Source organism: Sphaerodactylus townsendi, linkage group LG02 (genome assembly GCF_021028975.2).
Source record: "Sphaerodactylus townsendi isolate TG3544 linkage group LG02, MPM_Stown_v2.3, whole genome shotgun sequence".
NCBI classification, from domain to species: domain Eukaryota; kingdom Metazoa; phylum Chordata; class Lepidosauria; order Squamata; family Sphaerodactylidae; genus Sphaerodactylus; species Sphaerodactylus townsendi.
The window spans coordinates 25,900,060-25,924,798 of NC_059426.1; the positions used below are offsets into that span (position 1 = coordinate 25,900,060).

Sequence of the window (24,739 nt, forward strand, 5' to 3'; positions counted from 1 at the left end):
AGAATAATGCACTTTCAATCCACTTGTTTGCAAGTGGATTTTGCTATTTTGCACAGCTGCAAAGTGCGCTGAAAGTGGATTGAAAGTGCATTCTTCTGCATGTGCAGAAAGGGCCGTAGAGAGAAAGTGTATCACAAGATTTCGACACTGTGAAGTGCCTTGATCTGTTGGGGAATTCATATGCAGCTCTGGTTTCATTTAACCATGAATAAAATTGGCCGTGCCATTATTTTTAAAGTGGAAAATGTAAACCCTTGGTTGTCAGTGGTTTTTATCCTGTAAAAGTGGGCCTCCACTACCTGGGAAATCTCTGCAAGGAGCAGCAAAACAGCGAAGCGATGCAACTCACTGGTGATGAGCATTCCTTTTTATCACAGGCTGATTCAGACTTGGCCTCCTCCGATTCCTGTCATATGACTAATGTCACTTGTTCTGTGAATCTCATGCTGATACCGGAGGATCAGGAATCCAAATCTACCAAGGTTGATAACTGTTCCTCTCTAAGGATTACCAATGCCTATTTTGTGGATTAGCCTTTGGCAAGCATTTACAAGGCAACGCTAAGGACAATTTCCTGAGGTTAAGCCCCACTGAGAAAACCTCAGTAGGATTCTGAGTAGACCTGCTTAAGAAAGGACTGGTCATAACTGAGCTCTCAGTAGCTCATGATCCATTCAACCAATACAATTAATGTTTGGTACACTTTTTTAACCACATCATGTTGGTACTTAAAAGATTCATGACCCCCCCCCCAACCACTTAGGAGTTACACGCATGCAGTACTTCTGAGTAAGCACCCCTAGGCCTGTGCTCCTAGGCCTGTGCTATCTAATCATTTAGACCAGAGGTCTTCAAACTATGGCCCTCCAGATGTTCAGGAACTACAATTCCCATCAGCCTCTGCCAGCATGGCCAAGTAGCAGGGCTGATGGGAATTGTAGTTCCTGAACATCTGGAGGGCCATAGTTTGAAGACCCCTGATTTAGACTGATTGAGATTGTTGGAGGAAAAGCAGGATATAAATGTAATTAATAGTAAGCTAACTCTCTTGTGGTATGCTATTTTATTTGCGACTGAGGTTTGAATAAGGCACGCCACCTAAGACTAGGTTTTTATCTGTTTGTATGCATCTTTAAAGATGGTTGTGAGAAAGTGGCTTTTCATTTTCTTCGATAGGAGAATGCAGGTTATGAGTATCTCCTGGAGGACTTAACTGAAAAAAGGAGGAAAATATCAGTGTGTGGCAAACTCAAAATACTAGAGAAATTGGCCAGTACCCTTAGAAAGCTGCTACTTCTAGGTTACCAGCCTAGAAGGGCAATGGTCCCATTTAGTACAGGTCAACTTCACATTTTCCGTACAAACACATGCAAACAGAAGTTATAGAGGAGTTAAGTGGTCAGCAATTCAGAACAGATTTCCTACTCTCACTTTTGCATGTATACATTTACCTTAGGAATACTTTTATGTTCTAGACTTCCTCCAAGATTTTTCTCTATCCATTCTTTCAGAAGAGGCAACGCTGTACCACCTAACCGATACCTGAACCAAAAAATAAATTATTTTAGAATCAGTTATTTCCTGCCTCCCCAATTGTATAAACTGGATATGACTTCACACAAGCAAAGGGCAGATTATTTATGAAGACAAAGCAAAAGCAACCAAGAAATTACTGATCTGTCAGAGTATCACTTCTTATGAAAATTTTACACATGCAGGAATTGTTAAGAAGAATCAGCCTTGCTAAGAAAAAAGTCAGCACAGCTTCGCCAAGGAAAAGTGCTGTTTGGCCATTCTGTATAATTCTTCGAGAATGGTAACAAACAGATTAATAGAGATAGTTCAGCAGACATTATGACCTGAATCCAAAATTCCTTTCAGTCAACAGAAGGGGAGGATAACTTTTGATTCCCACCCCCGGCACTCCGTGCCAGAACACTATTCTGTAGTGTTCCTATGTTCATTTTTGAAAGAAGCAAAGTTCCGCACTTCTAGAAGGCTCTTCTTTGGATCCAGCCCCATTTTTATTTCGTTTGCCACAAATGAAGCTGAAGATAAGTTTTCACAATGGAAAGGTGGAAAAACCAGCCTCCCCAAAGCTCCACACTGGGAACAGCAATGTCTTTTTCATTCATAATAATGTTAACTATGTGGTCAATCAGTTCTCCAGAGAACAAACGGCTTAAAGAGGAAAGGAGCAGAAAAAGACTAGAGAGCTGCCAAAGAGTAGCCAAACACAGTAACCCCGTGGAACTGCCGCCAACTCTTCCCATATATGGACCATTCGTCTTCATTCATTACCTTTTTCCTGTGAATTCTGCTTGCCCCTTCTTATTGAAGAGGAATTTTGAATCACTGTACCCCCAGCCATTCCACTTCAAAATTTCTTGCCTTAAAAGAAGAACAGAATAGAATACACTCAGTTGGGCAACTGCAATACCATCAATTTAATTTTGAATTTGTAGTCGAACACGCTGTCCACTTTGACAAAACATGTCTCATTATTATTATGAAACCAGTATTGAAACCCACAGTCCTTGGTTCAGTTACAATTATTCATGTAATCTTCAGTGCTGGCTCCAACAAAAGAAGTCCAACGAACTGACTGAACACACAACTGAACTATGAACAGGCCATTCACATGTTACAGCAGAACAACATGACAGTCACAGAAAACCCATTGGATACATTTGGGGGGGGCAGCTGTCCTTTCCTTCATTGGCTTGCACCCAGTAGATTCTAACGAATGTAGGATATAAATCTTTGAAAACAAATTTATATGGAAGCTAAGCACAAGGGTACTTGTGACAGTTCATCATTGGCCATGCTGGCAGGGGCTGATGGGATTTGTAGTCCATGAACATCTGGAGAGCCGCAGGTTGCAGACCGGTGGACTAGCCCAAGGTCACCCAGCAGGCTCCCTGTGTAAGAGTGGGGAAACAAACCCAGCTCACCAGATAAGAGTCTACCACTCATGTGGAGGAGTGAGAAATCAAACCCAGTTCTCCAGATTAGGGTCTGCCACTCCTAACCACTACACCCCACCGGCCTTTCACATATGAAGAATATAGCCCAAACCTTAGGAAGGAGGCAGCTCAAACTTCACATCAAGCTAGCAATCCAACACACAAATTAAATAATAAATGATTGTGAAAAGTCTGCAAAACTAACACACTCGCCTGACAAGGAGTTTCTGAAGGAAGAAAAACAGACTGTATCCAAGGAGCTGACAAACATGAACCCCTGCTAATGAACTAGGCAGTTTGCCATTGATGATGCCGCATCACTAAACAGTTTGATATAAAATGTTGGTTATTCTGCTTTACTCAGAAGGCACGGAGCAGAACATTTTAACTTGCAACAGCTTTATGTAGAATTCTGTATTACTAGTTTAGGCCTGGAAAACGGCAGCTGAAAACGATCTGAACATTTTCACACGTGTCCCTGGATATGATTGATCAGTTGGTAAAAAGTTCTAACAACCATGTGCGAATAGTTAAGACAGCCAATACACATCACTTTATCATTAACCAAAACAGAGGTATACAATGTCCAGAACAGTTGAAACATGAGGCAAAATTTCTTCCAGCTTTCAGGCAAAGTTTGAAAATTTAGGAGGCAAAATCAAAATATATACTTTCTGAACAAGGCCAAACTTATTCCATGGCTTTGAAATAAAATGCTTCATTTATCATTTAACATATAAAATTGTACTGTTAGAGATAATTCAGTTAATTTAAAAGTACAAATGTTTTCTATGATCAAAAATCCCTGACTGGTTAGCGTTTAGACGGGAGACCTCTAAGGCAGTGATGGCAAACCTATGGCACGGGTGCCAGAGGTGGCACTCGGAGCCCTCTCTGTGGGCACGCGCACATAGAGTTCATCATGTGGGGGAACGGAAAATCACCCCCCACACACACACACACACCTAGGCTGGCCTGGGCCACTGAGAACGACGTGTGTGCACCGCGGTGAGCAGGGAGGACTCAGCTGGCGGACCTGCTGCCTGTGCTCCGGGTGGCTGCTGCACGAGGGGGGGGGGCGCAGAGGAGGTAGAGATGCTAGAGAGGCACAGAGCGGTGCGTGCGGGACTTGCTGGAGGCTAGAGCAGGCTGGCCCCTGCTCCAGCAGGTGGGGCGGAGGAAGAGGGAGCCAACCGTTTTTTTCTAAACGAAAACCTCAGCATTCAGGTTGAATTGCCGGGTTTGGGTTGCCATTTGGGCACTCAGTCTCAAAAAGGTTCGCCATCATTGCTCTAAGGCATATAAGGGTTGTGATGTAATGACAAGCAATGGCAAACCGCCTCTAAATGACTGTTGCCTTAAAAATCCTACGGGGTTGCCATAAGACAGCTGTGACCTGACAGAAAAAAACAAAATTACAAATACACCCAATTGTTACGGTCCTGATCACCCCCAACATATTATTGCAACATATTTTCTTTGGTAAAATCATATTGGCAGAAGCCAGTTGTCACACACCTCTCTGTGTAGGTAGCAGAATGTCCACTTGGCAGCAAGCCAAAGGCAAAAGGTTTGCTTTACAAAATCTAATCAAGGGGATGAATTACTCCAGTATAATTTGGAGGTCTCATTTTGTTTGTGGGCATGATCTTGATTACCACACCTTGCTAAAATACTGTAAGACAAAAGAATATGGAAAGACACCTTGGTATCAGATGTTGCATTTCATTGTCTCTTTTAGGAAATATGTCAGCAACAAATGGTTGCTTCTTTGCTTTCCCTCCACCTATTGTCTCAGCCAAATTTGAATAACCTGGGCAGTGTCTCTACAGAGTTAATCTGCATGAAGCCTTACAGCGCTTCCCCCTTAGCATAACAAGCAATTGGCCCTATTGTCCCGGACTTAGTAATAGATGAGCTGATTAACTAGATCAGCACCCCAAACCCAGCAGATGTGGAGAAACGAAACTTAGTGCAATTGGTCCATTTTTCCCGCCAAGAGAACGATCTACCTTATAAAAGCCTGGTTCACCTGCAACACCTTGCTCATTGCCAACTTGAACCTCCCTTAGTCCTGCACGATATATTGTCTTCTACTGGGTTTCTGTGCTGGCGTGGAATCCCTGCCTTCTACTACGTATACTCCTTAAGATCATTAGGTAACGTATCACCCCGCTGCTTCCCAGCTCCCTCTCTATCCTCCCACCTACTTTTCCAACCTTTCTATATATTAGGAACTTGTATGTATGTGCTCTTATGCCTTGCTGTACGTATGCTTTTGAAACCAAATTTATATAAATATTTTAAAACTCAATTTGGACTTTTGTATTACTCTGCGGAACGCTCCTTGCCATCCATTCCCCGTTTACATAGTCTAAAAGATCCTCTCCTAGCAACCTCTCGCATTGCCAAGTCGAGTATTTTCCCAATAGCTACTTTAAGATACTTGTGTGCTGTTACACTCTTAGCAGCTGGTGGAGATTCCTTAGAAATAAGTTCACAACCCCTGTTAAGCTAGGTAACACAATGCTAGAAACATAGCTGCATACAACTGTACCCTATGCTACCTCAGTACATGTCTCTTAGGGTCAAACACATGTCAAGTCACAACTAGACTCACAGTCAGACATACGTTGGGGAATCGCATCTTTAAAAACACTTATTCGCTTGATGCTATCAGGAGGAAGAAGACACTTCCAGTGTCTCTCTTGTGCCTGTTTGGCCAGCAAAAATAGTGGGGGGAAAGGCTTTCCCCACCTTTCCCTTGGCTCCACATGTCCTTTCTAGGACACATAGAACCAGAGAAAAGACGCAAAAAGCCCAATGCTACCATTTCCGCTGTCAAAAGCAAGGTGGGAGGGAAACTGGAAGCTCCTTCTCCCCCATCACAGCCCCGAGCAAAAGAGCGCTTTTTAAGGTGAGTTCCCCCAGTTTACACTTGCTACCAAGCCTGGCCTGAGACATGACACATCCTGAGCATACCACGTTGTTACATCCTAGGTTTCTGCCATCTGAGAGAGAGGGGGGAAGCAGCAGAAAAGAAAGAACAGGGAATTTTTTAAAGTGAAGAAAAGTGATGCTTGGACCAAAACACTCTGCCATAGTTCTACCAGCGTCTTTGGATACAGGGCTAAAGCAAACAGTATTGGGACACAGAATTCAGCACCAAATTTCTGCTTGTGCTAGAGCTCTTGCACAAGTGGAGAGGCAAGCAACAGGCTGCAGCAGCTTCTTGCATTAAATAAAACAAAATATGGAATAAAGTTCTAGATGCTGCAAAAGATCTGTTGAGTGCAAAGCAGCACTTGGGCAGTTTATGCTCCTGCTTATGCATTACTGTATGCAAGTCAATACACGGAACGTGCTGAACCTCATCTATGGAAGTTTAATGAAAATTTTTATTATTCAGCAGGGTTGGAACTGCAAAACCCCTATGGAATACTTCCTGGGACTGCAGAAATTGTGATTTACGGGAACTTATGCTAGTACTCATCTTGGACACAAGCCTCAAGAAGAAGAGTTGAGATTTATAACCCACTTTTCTCAACCAAAAGGAGTCTCAAAGCAGCTTACAAACTCCTTTCCCTTCCTCTCCCCACAACAGACACCTTGTGTAGTTGGTGGGGCTGAGAGGACTGTGACTAGCTCAAGGTCGCACACAGGTTTCATGCGTAGTCACGAGGAAACAAATCTGCTTCACCAGATTAGAGTCCACCTGCTCTTAACCACTACACTACACTGGCTCTCACATGGTGAAGACCCAAGCCAAGACTAAGAAGTTACCTAACCCAGAGGATTACAGGTCTGTTGCCATTAGAGCTTTCTTGATCAACTGAATTTCAGAATGCATAAGCCACTGGTCTACCAAAGAATACCCTTCCAGGAATAGTGTGAAAGATCTCTTCTAGGTTAGGATCTCTTCTATCCTTTAGGACAGTGGTTCTCAACCTGGGGGTCGGGTTGCTTCTCTGATGCCTCTCTGCATCAGTGATCTCCATCTGTAAAATGGATAAATGTTAGGGTTGGGGGTCACCACAACATGAGGAACTGTATTAAAGGGTCACGGCATTAGGAAGGTTGAGAACCACTGTTTTAGGAGGATGTCCCAAATACTTTAAATTCAGAGAGCTTTTAAATGATGTTTTGATGGTGTCATTAGGAATACTGATCTGATTTTGAGCTGCTGTTATTGAATATGGATCTTTACATACATATTTAACTCCCATTATATCCAGGGCATTCCATATCCCATTCAAGGTGCACTCATATTTACAAGAATGTCACTTTAAAATAATTACATGTACTCAAGCTGACTTCAGAAAGAAGCTTTAATTTAGCTGAAACAATTCAGCAAAATTAAACTACTTACTTTAAAATGAGGATTTTAGTCCTCTGTGAAAGCATTTCAATGCTTCTGGTACTATGTTGCCTATGTATAAACTTATTTGTGATAAATAAGTGGGGTTTGGGTTGCAATTTGGGCACTCGGTCTCGAAAAGGTTCGCCATCACTGCCTTAAGACCTTTCACAAAGAAACAATGGAGGAAAGGGGTAGTGCCTACTAGAAAATCTGAAGAATTCATACTGGATTTGTTGTTCAGAAAAACATGGCTCTGTAAACCTGATCCCAAAGATAGGATCTACTTCCATCCCTAACACAGGAAGCCTGTGTTACCATTTCATAGCCCGTGTTACCATTTCGTTTTCCTTTCGCAACTCTACAGAGTAAAATAATCTCTCCATAGCCAGTTCAACACATACTTCAGGTAAATGCTGGCAAATCAAGAAACCAAGGAGTTGCATCATCACCAGCATTACAATTCTGGTTTGCGATGTTTTCCTTGTTCATGCTTTCTGTCAAATGACTCAATTCAAAGATGAATTATATCACACTAGATATTAGATAAGACAGCAGATAGGACCCAACACAATACATACGAGCTAGAAGAGACAAACTTCTAAGTGGTGTAAAAATGTCCAACTCCTTTCAGTAAGGTTAGAAAGTTGAGATCCCATACACAGAGGGTGTGGTTGTTTATCACATGTCTGCAACACAAATCTCTAACTTTCTTGATTCAGCTGCAAGTATCCATGGATACCTTCTTTCTTACAATTTCCAGTCCACTTATCTAAAATCCAGTTACTATAGTAGCATTGCATCATTGTGATTAACACTTGTTGACAACGCTATAAAAAATTCTCGGCAACATCAGGACTTGATGATGTGATTATTATTTTCACACTGGGAAATACAATCCTGACAGCAGGGAAAGTTAACATTTGGACAAACTGAACATCAAGAACAGATACGTTCAAAATAATTATCTTTTTTCACCCAGCCATTAAGACTGCCTTGTTCCTGGCTAAACAACTTGCTATTGAGTCAAACAGCTACTGCCAAGAGTGGAATAGCAAACAGCATTGCTATCATTCCTCCCTGCCTCTGACACATACGCTGTTGCAGTTGCTGACTTACCTCCCTTCGGTACTATAAGGACCCTACCCCCTCAAGTATTCAGTTTCCCAAATCTGCAAACAGTGAAAGATATCTGGAACATCCATTGTTTGTACTGCGGGTGCAACATCCCAGAAGAAGGTGGGAGGAGAAGACTAACTTCTGCATCTTTCCAGCAAAATGCAGGATTTGTGTCTTCAATTGTATAGTTCTTCATCTGGAGATCTCCAGAAGCTTTCAGTTACTACTGCTTTGCTATAATGACCTTTGTTTCAAAACCTATCTACCAACTTGGGCCACTTTTCAATCCCAAGGAGCATGGTAGAATTTATTTATTTTATTGGAGTTGGATGCCACCTCCCCCTTGCAGATTCAGGGCAGTTTCCAACAAATTGAGTGTACAATCCTAAAACATAAAAGTATAAATACACAACCAATTAAAAATCCTAGATGGCAAATAAACTTGATTTACATTCAAACAACATATACCCCCCCCCCCCCCCCCCGACAATATTTGCAGCAGAGGAAAAGAATGGAGGCCATAGGGTAGCTGTCTCAACCATAGCTCTGGTGGAACAACTCTGTCTTACAGGCCTGGCAAAGCTGCATCTGATCCTGCAGGGCTTGGATCTCCCTAAACTGAGAGTTCCTCCAGGTAGGAAACAGGGCTAGCTGGATATCTTTCAGGCCAGGGACCACCAGTAGATTGTTCACACATTTACACTTTGACCTACAGCTACAAGAACTAGCAGGGAAATTAACTGAAGTTGGGATTTCCAGAACACAAACCTAAGAGTTAGAAGTTTACAGAACAACAAATTCCTGCAAGAAACAAACACACACTAACAACCTGCTTCTAAAATTAGGATTTAAGGGAGTCCAATTGGGCTTCTCCTCAAGCAAGGCCACAGAATGATCAAATGGCTCTACTGTAGATCACTCTACGGTGGTCAACTGAAGATCCAATTAACTTTCTGGGATTTAGTTCTGAATAGATGTTTTTAGGATTAAGACTGCAGGATCTAAATATCCACTCCTACACAATTTAGCAGTCACACATCTCATTTAGTTTACATCTGACAGTGGACTAAGAATCCATGCTAATAACCACAATTGAGAAATAGGCCAAGTGAATTTTGAGAAACAGGGCAGGGCACCAACTTTGGGGGCAGGTTGGCAGACAGAACAATCTTATGCATGTTTACTCAGAAGCCCTGTTTTTATCCAGGGTATTTTTTAAAAAAATCCTGTCTGTTATCTGGTTCTTATGCATTTGACACTTGCTGATGCGCTAGCTGCTTTTAACAAGACGATGCAAAACAACTCAATTTAATTAGCCACCGAGCTTACTCAGAGGTAAGTGTTCTCAGAATATACAGTGTATGATCAGAAAAGGTGGGTGTAATTTTTACCATTTAAATGAGAGAACTGAACCTAACCTTGCAATTATAGCGCATCATGGTCCAGCAGGCAATGCTAAAAAACAGGTACCTGCTTCCTCTTGCAAGAGTACCTTTCCACAAAATCTATATCCTGTTTTGTACATGACTTATGTCCGTGCAGTCTGTTTCTGATAGGCAGTTTCCCCTTTAGATAATTTGGTTTCCTCTTTAAACTGCTTGTCTAATAAATCCACAGCTTATAGCTACACACCTATGACTACCAACTTGGAAGCAAGGACTTCAGAAATTAAGGGCCCATTTTATAGTGAGACGCATCTAAGACCAGACGACTCCACAGCTTCCTGAGAAGCCTGGAGCAGTTTCCAAAGCCTTCTCCCGTCCAATAAATTTCGCCATTAAAACCCACCCGGTTGCTGAGGAAAGCGCAACGGCCGCCCTGCGGGTCAATTGAGAGGGAGCAGCACCCTTCAGCCCCGACCCTCCTTGGGCGAGGAGAAGGAAAAAGCAGCACCGGGTGAAAACCCATCCCGCCCCTTCATCGCGCCTCTCCGGGGCCGGCGGTCCCCAGCCACGCTTCCCAGGACTCACCGCCTCTTGGGGAAGGTGCTCGGGGGAGACTCCGCCGACGGCACCGCTCGCCCTCGGCACTGACTGGCTGACAGGGACGTCTCCGGAGCGCCGCGCAGGTGGCCCGAGAGGACAAGCAGCCTCCGGCGCGCCACGGACTCGGAGGATGAGGCAACGCCGCTTCCACTACCGCCCGGCCCCGCCGCCGCCATTGCACTTCCGTGTCGCGCAGTCAAGCAACGTCGGGTGAAAGGTCATGCCTGACCCGAGTCGCGTCTTATAGGTTCTCCCCCCGCCAACCAGGCGCGCGCGCGCGCGTCTGAGTCTGGGGCCGTTAGTCTCGCGCCTTCGTTGTTCGTCACGCCTAGGAAGCGAGATAAGCCACGCCCTTGGCCCCGCCCGGCTTTCCTCCCGTCCCTCAGGTTGACTGTGGAGTTTAGATGCTTGTTATCCCAGTCGATGCGCTGTTGTTGTTTTTTTAAAATCTCGAGTAACTTCTGTAGAGTTATCTGGAAACCCCCAAATCATAAACTCTATTTCTGCTTTGGTTCAGGGAGACACTATGGACCACAGGTGTCAAACTCGCAGCCCTCCAGATGTTATGGACTACAGTTCCCATCATCCCCTGCCAGCATGATGCTGGCAGGGGATGATGGGAACTGTAGTCCATAACATCTGGAGGGCTGCGAGTTTGACACCTATGCTATGGACAATATACTGAAATTGATGATTCCAGAGGGGTAGCGATATTAGCATCAAAATAAAACGAGGCACTTACTATTGCGGCTTATAGCAGCTTTCTTTTCTCTCTGGCTTTTATAGGACCAGCAATCTTTTTTCTGAGACAGGCCTACAATTGCCTAATCCTGAATCGCAATTTCTTAGCACTTACAACCATGAGGTCCTGAGCTGTGCTCTTGATTTTAATTAAAGGCAAACAAGTGTGTTTTTTAAAAAATGCAACGGGGATCCAGATTATTTTAAACGGATCCTCATGAATTCATATGATTTTTCAATTGGGATGAAATTAAACCACTGTGAAACTATAGATCATAGTCTACAGGCAGCACCAACACAATCACGCATCCCACGCTCTGTGGCGCTGCAGTGGCGCAAAAACCTGCTGGCAAAACATGGATCCTCATGATTTCTACACTAAGTCATCCCACAATAACTAGCACATCACAGCTCATGCCCCTGGCCACATGTCTGAACACAACAATCACGATCCCACACTCCGTGGTGCTGCAGTGACACAAAAACCTGCTGGAAAAACACGGATCCTTGTGTATCCTCATGAACACTATAACATCTTAGCTCTTGTTCCTAGCCACATGTCTGAACACATCCACCATATATGCCATGCTTAGCTGGAAAGCATGAAAGTTGGAAAGTATGGATTCTCATGAACCCCACAATGGCAGCAACAAGTGACATGTTAAATCTATGGACACAGCTTGCCACCAAGATCAATCACCCACTGTTTTGCAGGACTGCCATCATTCAAAAAGATGGATCTGAAGCACTGTTATTCATGGATCCTCTGGCTTTTAGCAAATTTACCATGAATTCACATATCAAGTCTATAACCACAGACTCTACCACATAAACACACATTGCAGGTATCAGGGGGTAGCTCCCCAGTGCAGACATGGTTCTGAAGCCTGTGCCTCTGTGCTTGCTGACACAGTATTTAGCCTCCATTTGGCCATTGTTATTAGTACTTCTCTGCCATGGGGCATCCCTGAAAAACACACCAGAGCATGCCTAATCCGTCTGAGTTCCAGTAAATAAATATACTGTGTGGACTTGTTTTTGGATCAAAATCCATGAACAGCAAAACCTTGGCAATTGTCTCCTTATCTGTAAGGAGGGTATCAGTGATTATCAGAATAGAAGAAGCTCTTGTCCCAGGGGTATTCTCTCCAACAGATTGTGTTATATCTGCCCCCAGTGCAAGAATCGAACAACATAGAATCATACAATCATAGAGTTGGGAGAGAACCAAGGGCCATCAAGTCCAACTCCCTGCCATCAACGCGCTCCTGACAGATGGCCATCCAGCCTCTGTTTAAAAACCTCCAAACAAGGAGACTCCACCACACTCTGAGGTAGTGCATTCCATGGTTGAACAGTCCTTACTGTCAGGACGTTTTTCCTGATGTTTAGGTGGAATCTCTTTTCCTTCACCTTGAACCCATTACTCCTGGTCCTTGTCTCTGGAGCAACAGAAAACAAGCTTGCTCCCTCACCAGCATGACATCCCTTCAAATATCTAAACTTGGCTATCATGTCACCCCTTCACCTTCTCTTCACCAAACTAAACCTCCCCAGCTCCCTAAGTCTCTTCTTGTAGGACATGAATTCCAGACCTTTTACCATTTTGGTTGCCCTCCTCTGGACCTGTTCCAGCTTGTCCTTCTTGAATTGCAGTGCCCAGAAATGTTCACAATATTCCAGGTGAGATCTAACCAATGCAGAACAGAAAGGTACAATTACATCCCTTGAACCTGACACTATATTCCTATTGATACAGCCCAGAATCGCATTGGCTTTCTTGGCCTCTGCATCATGTTCCGTTTGGCCTCTGCATCATGTTCAGTTCATCATTTTCACTACTGACTCATGTTCAGTTTGTGGCCTGTAGACTCCCTGGCGATATCCCCACTGCTGATTAATCCCGGGATACTCACCTGAAATACCCAGGTTTTATGAAGAACTCCCCACAGCAGTTTAAATTTTCCTGGTCACATATTTTATGTGTTGTACTATACCAACCTGTGGAATATGTTGGTTCACTGTTTCAAAATCTAGTGGATTGACAGTCTGGACGCATGAAAACCTGTGGTAGTTCTTTTGAATCAATGCCAATGCAAAAACAGTGGTACCAATCTTTGCAGTTTCCTTCACAGTAAACCATGGTAAGGTCACTGCTGGGCCTCATGCACTTCTCCTTCAAAAAACATTGTGACCAGTGGCCTTCGAAGGTAAAATCCTTGAGCAATAGGCCAGTGTATCCTCGTATCCCTCTGGCCATGATCTAGACACAGTAATACAAGACTCTTTCAAAATACGTCTCCTCTTGGAAGGAACACTGGCAGTTTCCAATGGGATATATTTGTCTTGTCCTTCAAGATAGGTTTTCCCTCTGAACCAGATTATTTCTTTTGTGATCCAGGGTCCAGTAGTAGCCATATGCTTTTGTGTAAATTGTAATTGGGCAGCAGAAGCAATCAGATATGCAACGGTACATGTGTAAGCACCACAGTCAACTGGAATTACTTTGCCTGGGTATATCAGTTGGTGAAAAAAAAACCAGTCAGCAAAACTATAGGGGCATTTTGAATCCACCTCATACAGGCATGCTAAGAAGGATGTTATCATATCAGTCACATGATAATTCAATCCATGCTTGGAATCTAGATAGAGCATGGTCTCCCTTTTAAAGATAACTATCAGTATCCAGTGGACTTCCTCCTCATTTACTGGAATGGTCAAAACATCTTTCTGTAGCACTCCATATTTCAAACAGCACTTCAACGTTTTTGTTGACAATCTTTGACACATCAAGGTCTGAATGAAGTGGCAACTAAGTGGGAAAATTGTTCCCTCATGAACTAGCTCTTTGCCCATGATCACCCTGGAAGCAAGAAATGCATCTATAATGTGGTCATTTATCCAGTTTGATCCTTTCAGTGTGTCTATGTCATAATCACACACACAAGTCCAGTGGTTTCTTGACTGAGTGTGGTGAAGGTACAGTTGAACCACGGAGGGTCAGACGTACAGAGCAGTGATTTGTCCAAACACTTCTCACTTTGTGTTGGAAACACAGAGCTGCTATGAGAAGAATCAATACTGGCCACTCTCGAATCCTCTTTCCCATCTTTTGGAGTGGAGCTCATCTGGGGTCGAGTGCTTTCCAGTTGTGCCATAATCAGTAGATGATCTGCCTTTAAGGAGTCAAACTCCTCAGCTGCCTCCACTGAGTCAGATGCTGGAGCCATAATTATATTTTCCTGCAGTCTGGGGAACTTTCTTCTTAATCTAGTCTTCTGTCTTTTATTTCACCTCAGCTGCGTGAGCTGCAACCGGTGAGGCTTCCCTGGTACTGATGGCATGCCAATGGATTTTTTGGCAGCTATAAAATGGTAACAAGTCCTAGAGGATGGACAAGGCCAACTTTGGGGAAAAGATGGACAACATAATTTTGTTCATCACTCACCACAAACACACCCAGCTGTGGACAAAGAGCTGTTAAGTTGTTCTGTACTGTAAGGTCTGCTAGTGCTTTAATCTTTCTTAGGCTGTGGAAGTTCTCCATGTTGTATGAGATTCATTATTTGTGATGCATCACAAGCTATATGAGGAAAGACTGTATGTTCTAGTGATCTCGAGTGCTTGATAAACTGAGGCTGCAAATGAAGGTTTCTAGTGTTGCATAATCCACGCAAAGTTTCTCTCCAGTAAAAGTTTTGCATTGCATATAGTGATAACACCATTGTCTCCATTATCATTTTTTTCCATTGTGAAAGTCTTTTCAGAGCTGCATGAAAATTCTTAGAGACATTTGTCGTGATTCCACTTTGTTCTGTTCCCCAAGCAAACTAAATTCAGGTGCCTTGTACTGGGCCAGAACAGAGTGTAAGACCCACAAACAAATGAGTAACAGTTCAAAAACGATTTAATAATATTGAAAGCTTAGGGCTCTGACTCATCTTATGAAGTCTAAATAAAGAATACTTGCAAAGCTGGAAATGTTGGGAGATGGTTTGAAGAATTTGCAGTCATCAACTCTTTTCTTAACTGCTTCTACAGAAGTCTGTGCTGCTGGCTTCTTCTGGGTTCTCCCAGTACCCTCTGCTTGGACTCTGTTTCCTTGCAACTCTGGAAACTGGATTACTGAAAATATCATGGGTCTTTTACACCCTAAACGTCTGAGATATTGCTGTCTCCAGCCTTCTCCAGACACCTGAACTAAGACAAACTGTAAAGAAGGAACTGCTAAAAGAATGCTATGGTGCATTGCCTCTAGAGGGCTTCTTAAAGGGACAGGGGCTAACCATAGAAAACTATTAAAAAAACAACTAAACCCATTCTAACTAAGGGAATAACTGAAGCTTAAATAAGGAAAATTGTGAGGGCATCCCTGGGGGCATGACACACTTTCTTTCATTATATATGTTCAGTTTCTTGAGAATCCAGGCACTGACATGAGTTAAGATTGCTTGGTGCAGCTCTTCTTAAAAGTAATCCAAGAATCCTTTGCTCCATCTTCTACTGAGTTTATTTAATTGTGATGGTATTTGGCAAGTTGCCAGTCACACAATCCAGAATGAAGGAGTTAATGTTGTGCATGCTAATTAGTTAGTGAGGTCAGAAATCAGTGACCAAATAATTGACCCCTATTGGTCAAGCAGACCTGGCATGAGATACATGCAGGTCTGCACAGAGACAATAGGTATATAATCTTTGGCTCATTCCACACATGCAAAATAATGCACTTTCAAACTGCTTTCAGTGCTCTTTGAAGCTGTGCGGAATGGCAAAATCCACTTGCAAACAGTTGCGAAAGTGGTTTGAAAACGCATTATTTTGCATGTGCGGAAGGGGCCTTTGTTACTCTCTGCACATGCTCTCCAGTAGCTTATTAGCCATGTGATAGCCAAAGTAATAGCTAGCAAATGGAGCTAGCTGGATAGAAAAATACTTTCTTGTTTTTCACCTAAGTTCACCCTTCCCTTCTTGTATAGATAGTGAACTCTATTTTCAGTAAGCAACTGTCTCTCTCTTTATTGTGCAAACTCTGCATATGTAAGAACTGTGATATAATTATCACAACTAAGATTCACAACAAATTGAATGTGCAGTTTTGCTCAAAATTTGACCTCAGAAGGTGAAAGAAGTTGGCAATGTACACCTTGGTATCTTCCAAACTGCCACCATGTTTCTTCAACCAGAACATGATGTCTGAGAGCTGACCTTTGCAGGAGAAGGAGCGTAGTGGTTAAGAGCAGGAGCAGCAGTGGCATAGTGGTTAAGAGCAGGTGCATTCTAATCTGATTCCCAGCTCTGCCGCTTGAGCTGCGGAAGCTTATCTGGGGAATTCAGACTAGTGTACTCCCACACACACCAGCAGGGTGACCTTGGGCTAGTCACAGTTCTTCTGAGCTCTCTCGGCCCCACCTACCTCACCGGGTGTTTGTTGTGAGGGGGGGGAAGGGAAAGGAGATTGTAAGCCCCTTTGAGTCTCCTACAGGAGAGAAAGGGGGGATATAAATCCAAACTCTTCTTCTTCTTTGTATACATTGGTATTAAATATCCCTTACCCAGCCTCCTGCAACATTAATAAGCAGTCTACTGTAATGCTAATTTCCCCCACTATATTGAGAGACTGTGTCTCCACCCTGGGTAACAGCAGAGTTCAGGGATGTAAAACTTTATGGAACATGGGATGATTTAAACTCACCCAGACAGGATGATGTGCAATCTTATTGGAATATCTGGACGATCTGTTATGAATAGTACCCTGTTTCCCCTAATATAAGACATCCCCGAAAAATAAGACATAGTGGAGGTTTTGCTGAAGTGCGAAATATAAGGCATCCCCTGAAAGTAAGACGTAGCAAAGTTTTTGTTTGGAAGCATGCCCGACGAACAGAACACAGGAAAAATAAGACATCCCCTGAAAATAAGACATAGCACATCTTTGGGAGCAAAAATTAATATAAGACACTGTCTTATATTCGGGGAAACACGGTATGTCATCCTAGGAGTCCACATAAGTGTGAACAATTTTGTAGCAAGAGCTTGGGAGACTACATCGTGTCTCTTTGCTACAGTTTTGAGACAGGCGCAAGGTGAGAGTTTTAAATTGCTTCATACCACCATTGTATGAGTCATCTCATCTGTATCATGAACATATTACAGAATCACACAAAGTTGATGCATAAGCTGCATCTGAGATCCATTTTGAATCTAAAATGTTTCACAAATCTTTATGATTTGTTAGCAACTGCATAATATCAAACTCATATTTCAGCCCCTCTACCCACATATTCATCCGTCCAGTGGTGGGATCCAAAAAATTTATTTATTTATTTATTTATTTATTTATTTATTTATTTATTTATTTATTTATTTATTTATTTTGATTTATTATACCGCCCCATCCCCGTAGGGGATGGTTCCCATGGTGGTGGGATTCAAACTGTGGTTCCCATGGTGGTGGGATTCAAACTGTGGCGTAGTGCCAATGGGGCTGGGCGGGGCACAACGGGGGCTTAGTCGGGCATTCTGAGGGCGGGGCATTCCTGGGCAGGGCTGTGGCAAGGACGCAGCTACTGTGCTGGTCCTTGGGCGGGAAACGAATGCACGCAGGCACAGGCTGCCACGCACGCCGGTGCACCTCCTGCTAGACTGCTTCAAGTTCTGCGCGCTACTGCTGAGAGAAGGGGCATAACCAAGGCAAAAATCACATGGCAAAATCACCAATTAGTAACCCCCTCTTGGCACACACAAATAATTAGTAACCTACTCTCGGGAACCTGTGAGAACCTGCTGGATCCCACCTCTGCATCCGTCAATCCTTGGTCCAGCAGCAAGTCAAAAGATATAATTTTAATCATTTTCTTAATACAGTATATCAACTTTTCAAACTAATCCACAGAAGTTAATATTTCCCACACACACACAAAATTTTTCAGCCCAGCTAATAATTGTGTCTAGCTTGAAAATCCATGGACGGATTCCAAGGTGGGTCTGTGTGACAATATTTTGAGCCCAAATCCACATGAAAATAGCCTGAGCATAAAGAAGAAAACTCTAATTTTGCCACCTCTCACTTCTGAATGGTTCTACACCCGGTTTAAGGAACACTTCAAGTGAGGAGAGTGACCCACAAAATGGCAATAGGGTATCTTTGGCAAAGCAGTGAGGTGCCTCTAGCAGCCTGGAACAAACACCCAAGATCTGGATAGTACAAGTACTCCTGTCATCTGTCCTCTTCTGTGGCTGGTGCAACAAGTAGGAAAAAATTAGGCAAAAAAGAAGGAGGGAGGGGGAATGTTGCAACATCACTTTTAGTCACATAATTAGAAGCAATGTGGGATGCACAACATCACTACTAGTTCTGCAACAGGAAATGAGGTCATAGTGTTGCATGCAGCCGTGCAATTCCCAGCCTCACTTCCAGAAACTTACAGAGCTTGCTTGCCCTTGGCTTGCAACCCCATGTAGAGTCAAAACATAGGTAAAATTTGTTAAGGGGGATAATACAGGGAAAGCAGTCAAAATAATATGCATTCAGTAATAACAGCTGTGACATATGCCAGGCAGCGGGGGGGGGTGGGGGTGGGGGTGGTAGGGACAGGGCAGGGCCCTGTTCTCAGAGCTAAAGCTCTCTCCGGTTACTCACAAATAACCATCCATAAGCTTCTTCAGTGTTCAGAGTTAAATATATGGCTTAAAACATTATAAACTATACGTTCATATCAGGGGGGGGAGGTATGCCTGGAAAATTGTACTACCCTGGCAGCACCCCAGGCTCATTTACTTAGACCCCTTTCTTAGGGTAGCCAGGATGGATTTAATGGGAATAGAGTGCATTCTAACTTGCCCCACACTGCACAATCTTTTTCAGAGAGTAAAGATCCACTGAATACATCTGAGTAGGATTCTGAGCATATCGGCTTAGGACTATTTTTTCATTTCCTTTAGCTACCTGTAGCTGAAATATCCAGTACATATATATCCCTTTATTGGCATCAAAAATATAATCCAGTATAATAATTAAAAGGAGGCACATTGGATTAATATTAAAAAGTAATATAAAACAGACTAGAAAACAAAATTATAAAAATACATATTAAATATCCAGTAACTGTTTCCTGTGAGCCCTTTGGGGGTAGAGTGGTTTATCAAATTGAATAAATAAATACATAAACAAACAAACAATAAATAAATAAACGGTTCTCGGTTAGTCTGAAGCGATCTATTAAACATCTAAGCTTGTTACCCGCAAAGCACGTTTCCCCCCCACCCCCATATGTTGCTTTCTAACTCTCATTTCTTAAGTGTTCCTGCCCCACAGGATTTTCATCTGACCTACTGACTTGAGAAGCTATGAATAAATCATGGTAATACTTCTATCACACAATACTAGAAGCCTGGCCATTCAAAACATCTATGCACATTTTTTTCCCACGGAAGTAGGAAGGCAGAAAGCCAAAAGATAAAGTGAGCAAGTGTATGTTAACGTGTCCCTTGAAAGTTCATCTTTGCAGTTCTATCTAAGCACCGAGGGATCCAAATGTGGCAAATAATTGAATGGAAAGGCAAGAGGCAGAATTCACAGGATGGGGATTAGAAAGTTGATTTCTGGGACATATTCTGTCCCCAGCTATAGGACAAACAGAAGAGTCCCAAAACATAACTCCTTCATTTCTGAACTTGAAAGGGGAGGCAACTTGGAGGGTTTAATTCCAGGTCATGGAAGTAAAAAGTAGAAGATGTCTGGCTTTCCAGATAGGGAAGAGGTAGTGTTTCTGGGTAGCAGGCAAGGCCTCGTCTGTAACATGAAGCTTTGGCTGGCAATTCAGTAGTCTAAATTGGGTCACAAGGTCACCCAAAGACAGGCACACCTTTATTTGAGAAATGCTTATGCAACAGGTTCTATTTGTGACTACCTGGTTAATCATTGGTAGTCTTTGATGAAGAAACTTATGGCCAGATATCAAGAGAGGCAAAGCTTCACTTGGGACAGCATATTTTATTTCTGTTAGTACAGTGAAATTAGGTGTGGTCCTCCTCCTTCTGCCAGCTTTATTTCTGATACTGTGGTAGTGATGCCAGCCCTGTTCACTGCTTGATGTGGCATTCAGAAAGGAGCTCTTCCCAGACTTAAAGCAGAGGAAGGAATGGACTGAAATAAAAGCTGTCTTGTAACAACCACAGGGTCTCACATTAATAATCAATAGCGTGAAAAAACAAATCAATATTAGCTTTACCAAACTAGCAAACACCAATCAAATCTAGACCCCCCTCCCCCCCGATGGGACTCAAGGATCTGCACAATGCATTAATCCTAGACTGGACTAGATCGTCTAGGGTCCATTTCTCATTCAGCATTGGTACAGCCCAGAGTCCCACTTGGTTTAGGGCCCAGAAATTATATTATTGCTGTCTGCTAGGAAGAACCAGCATGGTATAGCAGTTAAAAACAGCAGACACTGATCTGGAGAACCAGGTTTGGTCCTAACCTTTGCCAGTTGATTATACAGTTATAAATTAAAGGTTGATGTCACTTAGCAAAAATCATAACCTTGAACTTGTCATAATTCATTTCCAATTTTTCCCTAAAACAGTACTGAGAAAAACATTTCAACAAATGCTGAAGGCCCACAGGAGTATGAGAGAGAAGGAAGGTATCATCTTCATATAGCAGTAAAGGAATTTCAACATTAGCTAAAGGAGGGGAGTGACGATCAGGTGATTTCAACTTGGCAAAAAGGTCATTAAAATATAAATTGAACAATAAAGGAGTCAAAATACATCCCGGACGGATCCCTCTCTGCAAAGGATCTAGACCAGGGGTAGGGAACCTGCGGCTCTCCAGATGTTCAGGAACTACAATTCCCATCAGCCCCTACCAGCATGGCCAATTGGCCATGCTGACAGAGGCTGATGGGAATTGTAGTTCCTGAACATCTGGAGAGCCGCAGGTTCCCTACCCCTGATCTAGACGAATGACCAGCATTGCTGTAACAAACACATGCAATAGGAGGGCTAATAGAGGCTTTTTCCAAACAAAGCATTTAAAATGTTTTGCAAACATTTTGAAAAGCATTGTTTTCATGTTTTTTGTCTACCTAGCGCAGAAAAATTAGCATTTCAGATGAAAACAGTTTTCTTTTTTTAAGTGCAATGTGTCTTCAAAGCTACAAAGACTTGAAATCTGCAAAGCCTTGCAAATCTGTATGTCGTATCTACATAGCATCGAATCTAGCTCACACACACAAAAATTAAAAGGAAAAACAGCACTTTTGCGTAATCAGCAGGCAAAAATGAATTTATTAGTGGACAGCAATTACAGAAATGGTGGGTAGCTGCGATGCCAAATGAGACAGCAGCCATAGAAAACTTCAGCAAATGGCAGACAGGCAGAGAATCACTGATGTGGTAGAAAATGGCAGGTGGCAGAGAAACAAAAGTGAGCGCTTCAAAATCGGGTGGGAGAAATAAAACATTTCCTGATTTCTGCACAGCAAGTAGGAAACATTTTGAAAACATTTTGGGGGGAAAGATTACTAGTTTGCCATATCCAAATAAAATTGTTTGAGGTTGAAATAAAACATTTCCCAAACATTTTTGGTTAAAAGCTGTATGGAACTTCTGCAGGAAATGTTTTATTTTCCAGTCTCAAAATGTTTTAGTTGTGATGTGCAGAAAGGACCATAGTCTTTTTATTAGTCATAACAGTCTACAATCATTGCAAGTGGTTTTCAGCTTGGTCCATAGTTGGTTTCTTGGTTCAGAGTCAAAAGCTGCCTGTAGATCAATGAAGGCAACATACAAGGAGCACTTGGGATTATAGTTTTTCTGCCAAGTAGTAGAGAATTGCACAATGATCCAGCAAAGAGCAGCCAACCAAAAAACCAGGCTGCTCAGGGCCAATAGTCTGTTCTAATCAAACCCAGTAGCCAAGTTTCTGATGTAAGTATAAAGCATACCATTTCCCCAGCATAGACAAAAGGCTAATTGATCAGTAATTTGATGGATTAGATTTGTTTCCCTTTTTATGGATTGGTACAATAATAGCTTGGTGCCAAGATATAGGTATTTTGCTTGAGTTGTTGATGCATATAAAAATGTGTGCCAGGAAAGGGCCCAGGATCAGAACGAAGAATTTCTGCCATAAGTCGGTCAGACCCAGAGTCTTTCCCTGCTTTGGTTTGATGGATTCTGCATAGCAGAAATATAACTTCTGGAGGACATTATAAAAAATGTTTTGCAGGAGAACTTTGCGCAGCTCTCTTCCCCAAAACAGCTGCAGTCTGTTTTATTTCAAAAATCGCTAAACTAGTGATCTTTTCCCCCCAACCCAGTCTGGCCACCCGACCTTTGCCCCTGAGGCTCTCCAGTGTTGTTTAGAGGCTGTGGCTGGTTGGTTGAGAGCGAGTAGGCTGAAGCTAAATCTAGCTAAGACAGAGGTTCTGTGGGTGGGTCAGGGGGAATCATCGGTGGCCTTTGGTCTGTCTCTGTTAGACAGAGGCTCATTCCGCACATGCAAAATAATGCACTTTCAAACTGCTTTCAGTGCTCTTTGAAGCTGTGCGGAATGGCAAAATCCACTTGCAAACAGTTGTGAAAGTGGTTTGAAAACACATTATTTTGCATGTGCGGAAGGGGCCTGTGAGGCATTACATCTGGCCTCGTCTGTCAAAAGTGCTCGAGTCTCATGTTACCAGGACCGCCTAGGTAGCTTTCTACCATCTGCATCAGGCACGGCAGTTGGCCCCATACCTTTCCCGTTCCGACCTGGCCACAGTAATCCACGCAATGGTCACCTCCAGATTTGATCATTGTAACTCGTTCTACGCTGGCCTACCTATGTCCATGATCCAGAAGTTGAAGCATGCAGCAGCCAGGCTCCTTACTGGGGCATCCTACGTGGACCGGATTACTCTGGTCCTGTATCATCTTCACTGGCTGCCAGTCAAGTACCAGATCACGTTCAAAGTTTTGGTCATGACCTTTAAGGCTGTGAGCAGTCTTGGACCTGCATACCTGCAGGACTGCCTCTCCCCATATTGCCCCTTATGATCCCTCCGTTCTTTCGAGAAAAAATTTCTGGTGGTCTCTGCCCCAAAAGATATCCAGCTGGCCACCATGAGGGCCAGGACATTTATGGCCTTGGCCCCTACCTGGTGGAACAAGCTCCCTAGTGAGATCAGAGCCCTGCGGGACTTGAATGGTTTCCATGGGGCCTGTAAAACGGAGCTGTTCCACCAGGCTTTTATATCGGGCCAGCTGGATTTGAACTGAAATCAAACCATTGTTGTGGCCTCCCAGGGATGTATAAGGGCATGGGATGGCACCAACTTCTGTTAATGTTTTAAGCTGTTTTTAAGCTGTTTTATGCTTTAATGTTTTATGCTTATTTTGTTTTATATTGTCTATTACTGTTGTTCACTGCCCTGCGGGGAAGAGCGGGTTACAAATTGAATTATAAACACATAAACACATAAATAAATAAATAAATAAATAAATAAATAAATAAATAAATAAAGAAAGAAAGAAAGAAAGAAAGAAAGAAAGAAAGAAAGAAAGAAAGACAGGCTTAAAGACTGACTTTCCTCCCTTTTTATCTTTTTAATTTCCTTCTTTATTACATGGACTTTACTTTTTTAAAAGAAAGTTTGATTGCACAACTGTGGCAAAATTATTTTTATTTCTAGGAAATGGTGAAATAACTGAAATGTTGGAAATCTTGTCAAGAACATTCTGTGATTTGTAACTGAATTTCAGAAATGCCAACAAGTAATTAAGTGGGGAGCAAGATTGGAGATCTCCCAATGTTATCAAGCTGGAGTTGCAAATTTTCCTTTTTTTTTAGAAAAAGGGAGGAAAATATTTCTGCTATTGCATCTGCTGCCATATTTTCCTTTCAGAGATTTAATGAAGTCTGAATAACTACCAAGCAATGTTCTTTGAGGTCTGTTTGATTATGACACATATTCTGAATAATGACACTATTCTGGTGAAGTCCTTAATTGTCTTGGGTGTGGCCAAAGACAAAATAGCTGGATTTATAAAGAACCTGGACTGTTTGAAGATTCCCCCCACTCCAATGAGTAGACTGGTGCTGTTGTTTTCTTTTTCTTTCTTGTTTTATTGCAGCCATTTTTTAATTTTTTACACAACATCTTTTTTAAGTAGACAGTTGGCACATGTTTTAAGAAGACATTGAGTATGAGCAGTGGTGGGATTCAGCCTATTCGAACCTATTCAGTAGAACAGGTAGCTAATTTTTTGTTCACTGAGTCCTTTTGGAACCGGTTGTTAAATTATCTGAATCCTACCACTGAGTATAAGTGTTTGTGGAATCAAGATTTGATAGAGATTTCTGAAAGATTGGATCCATCTTGAAAGCGAACTGGTGACACAGTCCAATAGTATTTTGCAAGAAGGCTGAACAAGAAAGATTTGGGGGCCATCTGGTGGCTTAAAAAAGAGCTACAAAAAGAATTTTTGTTTTGGAATTAACTCGTGTGACATTAAAAAAACAACAACTCCAATATATATTTTGGGACTATTCTGCTAATATTTAACAGCAATATAAAAATACT

General features: G+C 42.5%; 1 protein-coding gene across 1 annotated transcript in view; it reads right to left on the reverse strand.

Moving 5' to 3' along the window:
- Positions 1-10,734, reverse strand: part of AGPS (alkylglycerone phosphate synthase) — a 58,069-nt gene extending 47,335 nt beyond the window's left edge. Inside the window, exons 1-3 of the mRNA XM_048484774.1 lie at positions 10,413-10,734; positions 2,302-2,391; positions 1,452-1,542 (exon numbers count right to left, since the gene is read on the reverse strand). Coding sequence (XP_048340731.1) covers positions 1,452-1,542; positions 2,302-2,391; positions 10,413-10,603 — 372 coding nt within the window. The 5' untranslated portion in view covers positions 10,604-10,734. The remainder of the gene's footprint in view (positions 1-1,451; positions 1,543-2,301; positions 2,392-10,412) is intronic.
- Between the last annotated feature and the right edge of the window lie 14,005 nt (positions 10,735-24,739).